The sequence below is a fragment of the Mustelus asterias genome, chromosome 12 (genome assembly GCF_964213995.1).
Source record: "Mustelus asterias chromosome 12, sMusAst1.hap1.1, whole genome shotgun sequence".
NCBI lineage: Eukaryota > Metazoa > Chordata > Chondrichthyes > Carcharhiniformes > Triakidae > Mustelus > Mustelus asterias.
This window is the reverse complement of record NC_135812.1, coordinates 102903748-102920282: the sequence shown is the minus strand read 5'-3', so window position 1 is coordinate 102920282 and position 16535 is coordinate 102903748. Positions and strand designations below refer to the sequence as shown.

The 16535-nt window shown below is 44.6% G+C and overlaps 1 protein-coding gene across 5 annotated transcripts in view; it reads right to left on the bottom strand.

Moving 5' to 3' along the window:
• pecam1a (platelet and endothelial cell adhesion molecule 1a) overlaps positions 1–16535 on the bottom strand; it is a 98053-nt gene that overhangs the window by 45157 nt on the left and 36361 nt on the right. For 4 of the 5 annotated variants that reach the window (XM_078225761.1, XM_078225762.1, XM_078225763.1 and 1 more), the window contains exon 7: positions 8902–9189. The exons of the other annotated variant lie outside the window; for it this stretch is intronic. In XM_078225761.1, the coding sequence (XP_078081887.1) occupies positions 8902–9189 (288 nt within the window). The remainder of the gene's footprint in view (positions 1–8901; positions 9190–16535) is intronic. 5 annotated transcript variants of the gene reach the window in all.

The following is a 16535-nucleotide window of genomic DNA, read 5'->3' as shown; positions in this document are numbered from 1 at the left end:
GTTGAGGGAGTGCCCTTCCTTAGTGGGGGCTGGCAAGAAGGTGGGTGGAACATAGCACTGCCATTCTCACACTCCAAAGGGATGAGGCACTGGATGAGCATGGTCATTCCCCAAGCTTGGTGGCAAGGCGGAAGCTCTATGAGTGAATAAAGTCAAATTTATTGCCAAACATTCAAAACAAAATGGTGACCTACCTACACTGGAGCCTACATACGGTTTCTTAATCTTCCTCATCCTCCTACTATGTCTAGATGTATCCCCAGGATCCACAGAGGAAGTTGAAGTGGCCTGCTGACTTCCATGCTCTTTTTCCTGAGATGACTTTGAGGGTTCAGGCCTGCTTTTGGGTAGCGTGGATGTCTGATTGCTTCTCTCCTCAGTGTCAGGAGCTGGTGGTGTGTTGCTTACAGGGAAGGGGGTGTCAGATGGGCTGGAAACGCCCAAGGTCCCCTGGCTGAAGCGCCTTGGGCTGTATTCCTGCCGATGCTCTTCCCTTCGAGTTCCTGGGGACACTTGTGCTCCTCCCTGCGATGGAGGGGCAGCTCGAGTGCAGTCTGGAAGCCCACCATCCTCTGACACTGGCACTCGTGGATTCCCACCAGTGCTTGCATCATGCTATCGAAGCTGTGCACCAGACATCTCCTGCCATGGAGTGCACGTTCTGCACCAAGGTCTCCATTGCGGATGCCAAACTCGCAGTGTTGGCCTTGGTACACTGCAGTGAGGCACCATCTCCTCAGATAGAAGGTGATGGAACTCCTCCAATTGGACCTCCTCGCAGGAGGGCTGTTGTCTTCCCTTCCTGATACTCGCGACTCTGGCTTTGCAGCCCCAGCATCTGTGGGATGACTGGGCCCAGAGGCACATTATCAGCAAGAGGCTCAGCAGAGTCCAGGGCTCTGGCATCCCTCCATGTGCTAGTTCCGTCGGACGTCCCTGCCTCCATCTGCTATGGAACTTCAGCTGTGAGATGCTCGCCAATGAGTGACCCAGAAGCCTGCCTACTTATTGCACCCATTGAGGTGTGAATATCTGCGCTGGTGCTGGATGCAGGTGACAGTTGTGACATCTCTTCAGCAGTGGGGTTGGGGAAGCCCGGGGGTCCAGGGAGCGCGAGGATGCTTGTTCCTCTGGCCGGCCTGCAGGAGAGGGGACGTGGTATCAGTGCATTGCAGGGGATACGGAGAGAACATTGATTATCATTTACGATTTGAGGAATGACAGCATGTGTGTTGAGGGTTCTCACATTTCTCTGCTTCCCCCACTTCACTAGCAGGCACACTCTTCCTCCTCCCTGGCCAGGTCTAAGGCTCACTCCTCAAAACGTCTGTGGGTTCTCAGCTTGGGCATGACTCCAGCTGGCTGTGCTCACTGATGCTTGTTATGGTTGAGTTTGTCCTGCAATGACATTGAAAGGGAGAGTGTAGATGGGAGTGTTGACATTTAAGATGGTGATGAGGTGTTTCAGGTGTGGGGCTTGGGTGGGAGCTGGAGTATGAGGAGCATTACAGCTACTGGAGGAACATGGTGATTGTGGAAGGGAGGGGGGATCCTGGCGTCTGGTATTGGCAAAGGCCAGGGTGGCTGTGTGAGAATAAGGGTTGGGGACGAGTGGGTCTTGTAGGAGACTGGGGAGTGATTCACTTACCCTGGCTGAGCGAAGATCATACATCTTCTTCCGACACTGCTGTCCCATCTTCTGGAGTGTGCTTGCATTAACCAGTGCTACAACTGCATCCCAGGTGGGGGTGGTGATTGTGCTAGAGGGCTGTCTCCTGGAGCGGGGGGTAGAGTGTGTCCCGCCTCTGCTCCACTCCATCCAGCATCCTTGTGAGGGCCCCTTCGAAAAGTGCAGTGCTGCCTTCTTGCCTGCCATCTCCTGCAGTCGTTGTGGAATAAGTGCTGCGGAGCCATTTACATGGAGTTCCTCAGTGACTGCAGCAGTTAAGTCGTTGTGGGGCAGGCGAATCAGAGGGAATACACCACTGGAGCGGCACGAAACCCGTGGACTTAAGAATTATCACTAATTAGGCATAAGATTCAGCCCCAAAACATGCCGTTGGCGGCAAACACTCCATTTTTTTGCGCCGGAACCAACACTGCAATTTTTTTGGTAAAATGTTGTCCTATAGATCAGAACCCAGTTCTTTCTGCAATAGTCATTCAGCAGGTTATCCTACAGACAGCCTGTCTTAGGTTTGGAGTGTGTATCCTATGTTAACAATTGTGCCTACTTCTTCCAATTTCTGACCAAAATATTTCTTCATCTACAGTCCTTAAATTGTGCAGGAAGACCTGAAATATTTTTTTCAATTTTATGAAATATGCTTATAAAACATTGAAGGAACATTTTCTGCACTGTGACATGGACAAAATTAGCTCTTTAATCTATGGTCCATGTATTGTGTCCCCACGCTGTGGTGTATGGTATCTTGTGTTGGTTTTTGTGGTGGTTTCCTTTGGTGAGTGTGTGGCCTCTCTGTTCTGCTAAACCTATCCTGGTGCTTCCGCAAGGTGTTGCTTGAAAGAGTCAGAGGTTCTTGAAGCAGCTGGCCGATATGTGGAATTTGGAAATTAGGTACATTACCTCCTGGGAGTGAAGTCCTGAGATGAATCAGTTGCATGCTCTGGCATTTTTGTTATTGTGTAAATGGCATGGCACTTTGTGTTTTCTTAAATGAAGCAGCCATTGGTGTCAAGTGAGGAAGCTGGTCGTGTTGCCGTTGTGAAAGATGGTACCATCGTCAACTCCCTTTCCAACTATGTCCATACTACTCAACACTGCCTGATCACCAAGAATAGAACCAGATACAATGACACCAGCAAAATGGTCAAGTCATGTCTCATGGCTCTATCTGGATTCTTTAGTCTCTCAAAGGTGCATGAGGTAGCCCGAATCCTCATTTCATAGATAACCTGTTTGACAAATGTCCTCATGGTAATCTGTGCACCTGAAGAATCTTCAACAGGAGATATGGTTGAACATGGAAGTTATGCTGCAGATCTTCCTGGAATTTCTATATGCTCCCGAAGGGAGGAATGCAAAATGAGCAATTAAGTTGCACATTGATGACTGATGCATCTCTTCATGCAAACAACAATCTGCACTATTCTGCTTGGCAGATCTTTAGTGCCTGTTCCATCATACAATGCTCAGAATGCATCTTACATTTTGAAAGCCTAATCTCTGGGTTCATCAAATGAGTTGCATCATGAGTTGGTTCCACTTGTGCTCTCTCTGAGTTGTTATCTAAATTTTCCCAGGTAGATTTTTCTGAGCTGGTAATTAAGGGGCTAGAGTGCATTATAATGTTGATATGAAGTGCTGGCGGACATAAGGGTTTTCATTATTGTGTCTCCCATTGGGATGAAATGCCACTGGAGAACTCAGAAATAATAGCAGTAGGATCCAAAGGAGTTTTTGATGGAGATAGCAACCTGCAGGAGTTTTGTCTAATTAAGGATAGTTGGAGAGTTCCTGAAGCTGAATGGCCAATAGGCGGCTATCAACCACTGGAAGATTGACAGTTCTGCAGGGTACTGAAGTATGTTGATTGGTGTGAAAGCACCTCCATTCTTGGTGGCCAACTATAAATAGGAGATATATATATATACACACACACACACACATGATGAAAAGCATTATGACCATTAAGCATGAGGGAAAGTCTCCGCACAGTAATGGACACTGCGCTGGTTGCAACCAGTAATGGACACTGCTCCGGTTGCAGCCAGCATGGAGCATTACCCTTGGATGGAGCCTATGGCTCTGAGGGCTACCTGGTCTGCCACCAAGGGATTGACACCTTTTCACAGATGGCCTTCTGGCTTGGTGCAAACCTTGTACACTGGTTAGAAAATCCATTTAGCACAGTGTCCTTAATGAAGCCTTCAAGGGACTTAATCAGTTTTTGCCCACAGCCAATTAGGCAATCATTTCTGCCACTGCTCCCCACCCCTCCTCTCGGTAGAATCCCAACAAGGCAGGAGTATAATCCTGGTGCAACTCTGATGGAATTTCCCTCCTGTTTTGGGGCCTCTTTTACCTCCAGATACATCTTCAGAGGCCCTTGAAAATTATGCCCAGTGTTTCTTCCAGCACACATCAAGAGAGAGGAAGAAAAGTTGCAATAGTGTTGTTCTAAGAAAACTTCAACATTTCGCTTTCAATAAAAGTAATGGCATAATAAAGTGCACGAGTACATAAAGGGCAAAGAAGCAAGTGTTGGTCAGCATGATCAATATAGCATTTAAGCTGGTGCAAAATTTCTATTTTTACTCGCCTCCAACTTCCTAATTCCTTGCACATACACACTTCCTCCTAATCCTGAGCTCTTTCTGCTGTTTCTTCTGAAGGAACTCTTCAAAATGCAGCAAATAAAACAAACCTTACTCCAACTTATAAATCAAAGAAAGGGTTTAATAAAGAAACATCATTACTCCAAACTTAGGGCCACTCCAAGCTTCCCACAATGCTACATAGTTCCTTAATTGTAGTGAATCAGTTGGTCAGCTGACTTACATCAGTGATTGGTTCCATGTTTTACTGGGTCAGCGAAACCCTTGCATCTTGTTCCCATTGGTCATCTCTTTTAAGGTAGCTCTTTTAAGGTACCAACATAATAAACTAACTCAAATTAACTTAGGGACAAAGTAAAAGGGGCAGCTCCCCAAAAGGAAGGGGGGAACAGCCCGAACCAAAAACAAAGTCGAAAGGAAACTTAAAACGTCAAACCAAAAGGTGATTATCAGGGTCGATAATACACCCCAGCCCCTGCGGTGCCCAGCGGTCGCGGAAGGCGTCAATCGCGCCCGTGGACACCGCATGCTCCCTCTCCAGAGACACCTGGCCGCGAATGTAGCCGCGGTAGAGGGGCAGACAGTCGGGAAGGACGGCCCCGTCGATCGCCCGCTGCCTGGACCTATTGATGGCGTGTCTCGCCAGGCCCAGGAGCAGGTTCACGAGGAGGTCGGCATCCCGACCCGCCCCTCTCCGCACCAGGTGCCCGTAGATCAGGAGCGTGGGACTGAAGTGCAAACAAAACATCAATAAGAGGTGTTTGAGGAAACCAAAAAGGGTGTGCAGCCTAAAACACAGAACGTAGACATGGTCCACGGACTCCACGAGGCCACAGAAAGGGCAGTCTCGGGAGCCCGTGTACAGGAAAAACCTACAGTTGTACGGCACTGCTGCGTGCAGCACCCTCCACCCCAGGTCCCCGAGATAATTGGGGGAGATTCCTCCGTAGAGGGACCTCCACTGGGGACCTCCGCCGCCCGGCGGCAACAAGGCCCGCCAAGGTGTATCCGGGCGACAGGCGAGGACGCGGTAGTGAAAGGTGTGCAGCAGCAGCCCGTACAGGAAACGCCTCCGCGCGGTGGAAAAGGGCACGGAGGACATTTCCGCGAGGCGGCACATGCAGTGGGACACCTGACCCGGGGGGGGGGAGGTCTAGGCTTTGGGCCAATGTGGCCCATTGGTCATATTACATCCAACACAAATTTGTCACTGGTTACATTCCAACACCTGAAAGCCTTTACATCTTGCAATAGAACTTCATTTCCTATTTTGTAACAGGAAAGTTGCAAGATTTTTTTCCTGGCATCTTGTTCTCTGTTTTGCTAATTGTACTGGTCCCAGATATGCATATGGTGTTTTGCGGATACTCAGCTTGCTTTAACTCACTTGGGTTAGGCTTACATACAGTTTCAGAACTTGAATTGTGATGTGAGTTACTATCATTGTGTTTCCTTAATCCTTATGCTTAAAGGTTGTCATAGGTTGTATGTAGCATGTTTTCCATATCATCAACACAAGAGGTTGAGTTGAATAGAATGTTTGAACTTAGCCTGGTGGTTTCATCGCCGTAGCTGTGTGAACGACTTAAAGACTTATTTTAGCTCCATGTGGCAAATACCCACAGTGGTCAATGTGTTGAGCTGATGATGTTTTTCATCCATTCAACTGCAGATTTAAATTCACCAACAATTTGAGCTGGTCATGAGTTTGAGCAGCGTCTATTCACCTGAAATTCATGTAAGAAGTGAAGCTCGCTAGGTACATACCACTTAAGTACAGCTGTGAAAGTTATAATATCCGGCTGGTGGAGAACATAATTTGGTGAGGTGGCCTTTTAATGAGCATGCACGACTTGCAAATGCATGTGAAAGAGCTTCCCAATATCATAGAATCATGTGCGAAGTATCTTACCCAGGGTCTTTCCCCCACCCTACCCTGCAACCCCACACATTTACCATGGTTAATGCGTCTAACCTGCGCATCTTTGGACTGCAAACTCCACCCAGACTGTCATCCAAGGTCGGAATTGAACCCGGGTCCCTGTGAGACAGCAGTGCTAACCACTGTGCCACCATGCTATCCTGGCTTGGGTCACTGTCTATGTGGAGTTTGCATATTCTCCCTGTATCTGCGTGGGTTTCCTCCGGGCGCTCTGTTTTCCTCCCACGGTCCAAAGATGTGTGGGTTTGGTGGATTGGCTATGCTAAATTACCCCTTAGTGTCAGGGGGGCTAGCCAGGGTAAATGCATGGCGTTATAGGGACAGGGCCTGGGTGGGATTGTGGTCGGTGCAGACTCGATGGGCTGAATGCCTCCTTCTGCAGTGTAGGATTCTATGATTCACCCACTGTTCACTGGAAAGTTCAACCTACCTTTAAAGTCCCAAGAAAATTCCAACAATTCATCCTGACATTGGGAAACTGATTTTTGATGTCATGCCAAATTATGTTCCCCCTGCCCACCACACCTCCCCACTGCTGGCAGAACCAGAGGATTCCATTTGTTGAATGGGAAACATTGGCATGGTCAACTACAATGCTAAATGCTTCAAGAAAAAGTGTAGTTAAAAACTGTGACAACAGAAGGTGCGATTTGCGGACACAATGCGGCAGAATCTTCCAGCCCACCAACAGTAGGAAGCTTGGCAAGTGGGGGAACTTAATTTGCCGTGAGGCTAAAATTCAGATTCCCAATGCAAGATGAACTTTAGCAATTATGTTCCCTGGACTGGAGGTGGGTCAGGCTTCCTGATGAATCACGTCAGGAAGCCCTTTCACATGCATTAAAATGTCCTGCATACTTACTAAAAGGCCATCTCACTGGTGTTAAGTTCCCCCCTCCAAATTAAGCTCACTGCCATCAAGAAATTAGTAAGTTACCATTCATGACTGCAAATAGGTGGCATGCATCTGGCAAGGTAGATTTCTTCTTTGGGGAGCACCTGTAAATGCCAGCATATGCTTGAGACTGGGTGGGCTAGCAACACAAATTGGATGAAGGATGACCTAGGGAGGGAGGAAGGGTTAATGTGAAAGGTGGAGCTGTGGCTTGGCGATGGTGGAAAGGATAGTTCCGGCTGCCCAGTTAAATATGGTGTCAGATTCTTTTCCCCCATGAAATAAGATCTGGGATGACAACTTCCCGCCTGTCCTCACCACGAGTTCCTCAAAGATGCATATGTAATGTGGTGAACCGTCCTGCCCTCCAGCTGAAATCACTCCAACTGAACTGCCACCGAACTTTGACTATAGAACGAAAGATTCTCCCCAAAAAAGTCTAAGTGCCCAACAGGCAGGAAAACAGGAGGTTTTCCCTCCCATTTTTTGGGCGAGCTTTGTTAAATGAATTCACGACACTTTGTGCAATACAGAGGCTGTCAGGTGATTCACGCCACTTGAGGGGATGGGGCCTAATACCACTAGAGAGGCCGGTATCAGACTGCTCAGGGGGCCATTGGGCATGCACTGACCCTGGGATCGGTTGACATCCGCCCCCTGCCCCCCCCGCCGTCCACCCTCACCCCGGATATCACCAACCCTAGCTCCCCCCAGGACATCGCCAATCCCACCCCCTTGCTGGCCCCAACCTCTGATGGCCATTCTGGCTTCCCAATGGCTGGCCCTGGCCTCTGATCGCCAGCCCCACCACTAGCCCCCAACCACTGATGTAATGTTCCCCCCTTCCCGCCCTTCCTATCTCCCCCCATCCTGGGTCTAGTTCCACCCCTGTCTGGCCCCCATGAGGCCCTGCCCCCACGGGCACTGCCCCTTTGGCACTGCCCAGTGCTCAGGCACTGCCAGTGTGCCAGGATGGCAGTGCCAGGTGCCCAGTGGGCACTGCCAGAATGCCTGGTGGGCACTGTCAGGGTGTCAGGCTGGCACTGCACAAGGGACCCTGCCACCCAGTCCCACCAGCGAGGCCATCATAACAGGTCCTGATTGCTGGTGCCCAGCTGTGCTTCCTGCTGTTGCAGACCTCCACCAGCAAGGTCAGAAGCATAAGTGAGCACAGACAATTTTTCCCATGCTAGCTGAATAGAGTTAAATAAGCTAATGAATATTTAAATCAGCCTCGTACCATTCCCCAGTGCAAAGCTGATCACGCCAGTCGTGATTCCCGTTTATGGCGCCCTGCTTAAATTTCCTGGCCCGCTACGCTGCTTGACCAGCATAGTGGGCCAGGAAAATCATGCCCCCGGAGTCTGTGGTGCTCATAATGTTTAATAGTTTGCTAGTCAATCTGCTATGGACATCATGTGATGGCAAAATGCACACAATTCTAGAACCTGTTTTAAGAACTCGGTTTATCATCTCCCATAAAAGCAATATATTACAGATGCTGGAAATCTGAAATAAAAGCAGAAAATGCAGATCTGGCAGCATCTGTGGAGAGACAAACATAGTTAACGTTTTGAGTCCATATGACTCTTCAGCTCTGTTTTTATGTCATCTTTCTTGTTGCTGTTAGGGCAGTCATATGTAATGAACATTTGAGGACTTGCATTTAATACACAGGTGAGGAAATGATTGATCAAAAAGAGGAAAAATCAAAACTTCTGCAGTGTCATCTCAAATTATCAACTTTGATTGTAAGGAAACGTACCTTTTACTGTAAAGTTCATTCCTTCACTGTATTTGAACAAGTCCGGAATTTCATTTTCAGCTTTGCACTTGTACTCCCCGCCATCTTTGGTTTCATTTATGAGCACATTAAAAGCTGCAGGCTCTCTATTAGACCTTGTGACTGAGTAGATGAATCTTTTGTTTAAGAACAATGAATAGGTTATAGGAAGGGTTCCAGTAGTTGATTGGCAAAGCAGGGTTACCAGCTCTCCTGTTTTGTATACACCTTTTAAAGAGTTGCATTTTATTGTTGGGTTGGAAACTGGAACTGAAACAAAAGCACCATGAGATATATTCTTAGAAGAAAAACAAATTCATACCTAGATATAATTTTATCGCTCATTCTATTGCCATTGGAATTAGAAAGGTCAGCAAACAACGTTTACCATACTCGACCAATGATTTTCTACCTATCCCCTATGTATAGACTATAAAGGGTTAACTTCCTTTAAGTCCAGTCACACAGATCAGGAGTTTTTCAGATTTGGTTCCTGATGTTTATTAAGTTATTTAATCTCAGGAAGTCTCTTTGTGGAGTGACTACAATCTGCTTCAATATGTTAAGCAGGGGAATAATAAATTTCTACTCATAGGTGAGGTGGGGCAGCGGTGATTCATAGGATTGGGTTTACATGATATTTCCAAGGCTCTAATAGCCTGTGTTTATTCATTGTTTACATTAACATTTGAAGAGAAACTGATTGGGTAGGGTGATGGAGGGCTGCTGTTTTGAAAATCATGCAGTCTGTGCAAAATTCTGAAAATGGGAGACATATGTGATTGATTCATTAATGCCTGGGAAATGGCCAAGTAAACCATTCCGTTCAAGAGCAATTAGGGATGGACAACAAATACTAGCTGACATCTCAAAAACAGGACGTACAGACAGGAGACTACGCCTGAGTGAGGTAAATAGATTGAGTATTTCAGAATTTGATACAAGTGATAAGTTTAAATTTACATTAAAAGTTAGGTTGTTTTTCATTCATTCTAGGGATATGGGCTTTGTTGGTTAGGTCAGCATTCGTTGCCCATTCCTAATTGCCCTTGAGAAAGTGATAGTGAGCTACCTTCTTGAACAACATTGTGTAAGGAAATTCCAGGATTTCCACAGCGACAGCAAAGCAAGTTGATGAGTGGCTTGGAGGGGAACTTGCAGATGATAGTGTTTCCATGTAAATGCTGCCCATGGCCTTCTAGCTGGTAGTCTTCATGGGTTTGGAAAATGCTGTCTAAAGAGCTTTGGTGAGTTCCTACAGTACATCTTGTAGATGCTACACACTTCTGCTGTTCATCAGTGGTGGAGGAAGTTGGTGGAAAGGATGCCAATCAAACTGACTGCTTTGTCCTGGATGACATCAAATTTCTTGAGTGTTGTTGGAGCTGCATTTACCCAGGCAAGGGGAGAATATTCCATCATACTCCTAACTGGTTCCTTGTAGTGAAGATGCTGACGTTGGACTGGGGTGGGCACAGTAAGAAGTCTTACTTCTTACAGAAAAGGAAGATAACCTGGTTTTGTGAAACTTCTTACTAGTTCCTTGTAAATTTTGTAAAGGCTTTGGGGAGTCAGAAAGTGAGTTATTTGCAGTAGGATTATTAGCCTCTGACCTGCTCTTGTAGCTACAGTATTTATAAGGCTAGTCTAATTCAGTTTCTGGTCAATGGTAATGCCCAGGATGTTGATAATGGGAGATTCAATGATGCTAAGGCTATTGAATGTCTAGGGCTGATGGTCAGAGTTTCTCTTGTTGGAGATGGTCATTGCCTGACACTTGTGTGGCGCGAATGTTATTTGCCACTTGTCAGTCCAAGTCTGGATATTGTCCAGGACTTAGTGCATTTGGACATGGACTGCTTCAGTATCTGAGGAGTCATGAATGGTGGTGAACGTTGTGCAATCACCAGCGAACATCCCCACCTCTGACCTTTTAATGGAAGGAAGGTCATCGATGAAACAGCTGAAGATGGATTAGCCTAAGACACTCCTCTGAGGAACTCCAACAGTGATGTTCTGGGGTTGAGATGGCTGACCTCCAACTACCACAACCCATCTTCCTTTGTGCTTGGTATAAGTCCAAACAGAAGAGAGCTTTTCCCAATTCCCATTGACTCAAATTTACTAGGGCTCATTGATGCCAAAAGAATAAGGAAAGTAATGTTAGCAGAAAAAAATTGTTGGCAAACTCAGGGGAACTAATAGGATACAATAGGATGAGGGAAGAATTGGCTAATGTAGACTGGGAGCGCAGACTAGTTGGTAGGACAGCTGAGCAACAGTGGCGGATTTTTAAGGAGATTTTTCTCAGTACTCAGCAAAAATATATTCCTGTGATAAAAAAGGAATGTAAGAAAAGGGATAACCAGCTGTGGATAACTGAGGAAATAAAGGAGAGTATTAAATTAAAAACCGATGTGTACAGAGTGGCCAAAACTAGTGGGGAATTAGAAGATTGGGAAAGCTTTAAAAAACAACAAAGAACTACTAAAAAAGCGATAAAGAAAGGAAAGATAGATTATGAAACTAAACTAGCACAAAATATAAAAACTGATAGTAAAAGTTTTTACAAATATATAAAAAGGAAAAGAGTAGCTAAAGTAAATGTTGGACCCCTAGAAGACAAGAAGGGGGATTTAATAATGGGAAACGAGGAAATGGCCGAGGCCTTAAACATGTTTTTTGTGTCGGTCTTCACGGTAGAGGACACAAAGAGCTTACCGAAAATTGATGGTCGTGGGACTGTAGGGGGTGAGGTCCTTAAAACGATTACTATTACTAAAGAGGTAGTGCTTGGTAGGCTAATGGGACTAAAGGTAGACAAGTCCCCGGGCCCGGATGGAATGCATCCCAGGGTACTGAAAGAAATGGGAGAAGTAATAGCAGATGCGTTGGTTGTAATTTATCAAAATTCGCTGGACTCTGGGGATGTGCTGGCTGATTGGAAAACAGCTAATGTGACGCCACTGTTTAAAAAAGGAGGTGGACAAAAAGCGGGTAACTACAGGCCGGTTAGCTTAACGTCCGTAGTTGGGAAATTGCTGGAATCCATCATTAAAGAAGAAATAGCAAGACACCTAGAAAAAAATGGTTCGATCAAGCAGACGCAGCATGGATTCATGAAGGGAAAGTTGCGTTTGACGAATTTACTGGATTTTTATGAAGATGTAACAAGTGCGGTTGACAGAGGGGAACCGGTGGATGTGGTGTTTTTGGATTTCCAGAAGGCGTTCGATAAGGTGCCTCACAAAAGGTTGCTGCAGAAGATTAGGGTACACGGAGTTGGGGGTAGAGTGTTAGCGTGGATTGAGGATTGGCTATCTAACAGGAAGCAGAGAGTTGGAATAAATGGGTGCTTTTCTGGTTGGCAGTTGGTGACCAGTGGCGTGCCGCAGGGATCGGTGCTGGGGCCTCAACTGTTTACCATATACATAGACAATCTGGAGGAGGGGACCGAGTGTAGGGTAACAAAGTTTGAGGATGACACAAAGATGAGTGGGAAAGCGAATTGCGTGGAGGATGCGGAAAGTCTGCAGAGAGATTTGGATAGGCTAAGTGAGTGGGCAAGGATCTGGCAGATGGAGTATAACGTTGACAAGTGTGAGATTATCCACTTTGGAAGGAATAATAGTAAAATGGACTATTATTTAAATGGTGAAAAATTACAACATGCTACTGTGCAGAGGGACCTGGGGGTCCTTGTGCATGAATCGCAAAAACTCAGTTTGTAGGTGCAGCAGGTGATCAAGAAAGCAAATGGAATGTTGGCCTTTATCGCGAAGGGGATGGAGTATAAAAGCAGGGAGGTCTTGCTGCAATTGTACAAGGTACTGGTGAGGCCGCAACTGAAGTACTGTGTGCAATTTTGGTCCCCTTATTTGCGGAAGGATGTATTGGCCTTGGAGGGAGTACAGAGAAGGTTCACCAGGTTGATACCGGAGATGAGGGGGTTAGCTTATGAGGAGAGATTGAGTAGATTGAGCCTGTACTCGTTGGAGTTTAGAAGGCTGAGGGGAGATCTTATAGAGACATATAAGATAATGAACGGGCTAGACAGGGTAGAGGCAAAGAGATTCTTTCCACTTAGAAAGGAAACAAGAACTAGAGGACACAGCCTCAAAATAAGGGGGAGTCAGTTTAGGACAGAGTTGAGGAGGAACTTCTTCTCTCAGAGGGTAGTGAATCTCTGGAATTCTCTGCCCATTGAAGCAGTGGAGGCTACCTCGTTAAACATGTTTAAGTCACAGGTAGATAGATTTCTGATCAATCAGGGAATTAAGGGTTATGGGGAGTGGGCGGGTAAGTGGAACTAAACCACTATCAGATCAGCCATGATCTTATTGAATGGCGGGGCAGGCTCGAGGGGCTAGATGGCTCCTATTTCTTATGTTCTTATGTTCTTTTGACTAAACTTTGACAAATCTCTGGAACCTGACAAATAGGGGTCTAAGAGAGAAACCTGTAGAGATACTGGGTGTGCTGTCTATAATTTTCCAAAATTCCATGATAAGGAAATGGTCACATTAGATTAGAAGTTGGCAAATTGTTTTCAAGAAAGGAGGGGAGGGAACACAGTGCACTACAGGCCAGTTAGTCTATAACATCAGTTGTTGGGAAAATGCAGTATTTTATTTTTAAGGAAGTCTTAACCATGTACTTGGAAGAGCATAGTATGATTAGAACAAGTAAACAAGGTTTTATAAAGGGGAAATTCTTTTTGATAAATTTATCAGCATTTTTGAGGATTTAACCAGTAGGGTAGATATAGGGTAGATGTAGTATACCTGGATTTCCAAAAAACATTCAATAGGATGCCAAAAAAGGAAGACAAGGGCTCCTGGAGTTTGGGATAATATTTTATCATGGGTAGAGTATAGGTTAATGGATAGAAACAAGAGAATTGGCATTAATGGGGATTTTTCAAGTAGGCAGTCAGTGAATAGTAGAATGGCCCAAGGATGTGAGGCCTCAGCTGTTTACACCTATATTAGCAACTTAGATGAAGAGACAGAGAGTAATGTATCAAAGTTTTCTGATGGGCAGGCAATCTGTGGGGATGACACAGCAGCAAAGAAATATGGACAGGTTAAGTGGGTGGACAATGAGATGGAAGATGGAGTATAATGTAGAGAAGTGCAAGGTTATTCACTTCGGTCATTAGAATAGAAACGCAGAATATTTATAAAAAGGTTTGAAACTTTGATTTTGGCCTTTATTGAAAGGGAATTGAAGTACAAGGATAAATACGTATTTCTACAGTTGTAAGTGTTCTGCTGAGACTACTGATACTGTGTTTAGTTTTGGTCTCCACATTAAGAAAGAATATACTTGCATCCCAGGCAATACAGTGAAGGTTCAGTAAACTGGTCCTTAGGATGAGAGAGTTGTCATATGATGCTAAGTAAATTGGATTTATATTGTCTGGAGTATAGAAGAGCAAGAGGTGATTTGATTGAAATCCACAAAAATATGAGGAGGCTTGATAGGGTAGACACTGAGAGATTGTTTCTGCCCGTTGGGCACAGTCTGAGGATTATGGGCCAATCATTCAGGACCAAGATGAGGACAAATTACTTCACTCAAGGCATTGTGAATCATTGGAATTCTGTACCCCAGAGGGTTGTTGAATGCATCACTGAATGTGTGTAAGACTGGGATAGACAGACTTTTGGTCTGAATTAAGGGATATAGGAAGTAGATAAGAAAATGGATTTGCAGCCCAAGATCAGCCATGATTTTATTAAATGGTGATGGAACAGGCTTGACAGGCCATGTGGATTACTCCTGTTCCTATTTATTGTGTTCTTGTGTTCCAATGAAAGTATCAAAAGAAAAATTGTGCATGGCAAGCTCCCACAAACAGCAATGAGATAAATGGATAACTTTTTATGGTGTTGATCATAGGCTAAATCAACTCCTCTGCCCTTCAATAGTTCAACAGAATTTATTTTTTATCCACTTGAGAGCACAGTTGGGGTCTTTTCACACTTTATTTGAAAGATGGCACTTCCAGGCTCCAACAGGAGAGCATTCCCCTGAGGATTATATGCTAGATTATATGCTTAAATCTCTGAAATGGGGCTAGAACCCCTAGCATCATGACTGAAAGGGAACAGTGGTACCAGTACACCAAGGCTGACAATTACTTGTAAACACAGTAAGAAGTCTCACAACACCAGGTTAAAGTCCAACAGGTTTATTTGGTAGCAAATACCATAAGCTTTCGGAGCACTGCTCCTTCGTCAGATGGAGTGGAAATGTGCTCTCAAACAGTGCACAGACACAGAAGTCAAGTTACAGAATACTAATTAGAATGCGAATCTCTACAACCAGCCAGGTCTTAAAGGTACAGACAATGTGGGTGGAGGGAGCATTGTGAGGGAATGCTCCCTCCACCCACATTGTCTGTACCTTTAAGACCTGGCTGGCTGTAGTGGTTCGCATTCTAATTAGTATTCTGTAACTTGATTTCTGTGTCTGTGCACTGTTTGAGAGCACATTTCCACTCCATCTGATGAAGGAGCAGTGCTCCGAAAGCTTATGGTATTTGCTACCAAATAAACCTGTTGGACTTTAACCTGGTGTTGTGAGACTTCTTACTGTGTTTACCCCAGTCCAACGCCGGCATCTTCACATCATAATTACTTGTAACACATGGTGACTGAAGGTACCATAGAAGGTACCAATAGCTCTGCTTTTTAGTGTATTGATGGAAAAAATATTTAGCATCTGAAAGCTATTTTCCAATTTATAAAATTTATCATACTAAAAATGTCTAACAGTTATAATATTCTGAGTCATACGATAACTATAGAAACTGAATAAAAGGATTGCATAGAACCTGCAATCTTTGATACAATAAACATGGGACAGGTTAATTTAACTGATGAAATAACATACTAAAGACATAAATGCAAAGCAACACATAAACAGCAAACCATTAATACATAAAACAACAGAGCTTATTATTCCCAGTGTTAACAGTTACTTTTGTGATTTGAAGCTGGATGCAGAGACCGCTATGATCAAATAGGTAACAGGAGTTACTTACTGCAACTTGCAGTAAGAGTGCAGCAACAACAAAGAAAATCATAGTTCCAAGCATTAATAGGATGTTTAAATAGGAATAACACCAGTAACTTGCAGTTGTTGCATTATGTATTAGTGTATTGCGGGAGAAATTGTTTAAATTATAAGGAACATTCTAAGGAATCTTGGGATGGCGTTCTTTAATACTTTTGTTTCTGATTTAAAATGATTAATTTTCCCTTTCACCTTGCATTGTCAGTTGGGCATAGATTTTTTAATAACAGGAAATGCCTTTGATGGTTGGAAATACAATCTCATTCAAAAATTGAGTTGAGAATGATTTCCAGCTCCGTTTAATTAATCTATGTATCTGTTGTATTTTTCTGTCAACGAATTCTATATGTTACAAGACACAGCTTTACAATAGAGGTTTTCCTGGCACATAGTAGTAATGTGTTTTTATAAAAAAACACAATTCAGTGATGATTCAACTACTGATTGGTTAATTAAAAATATATTCCTTCTGGGCCAAAATAACTACAGTGAATGTGCAAGTCTGGGTTTTCTCAAAAAGCCTCATGAATCTG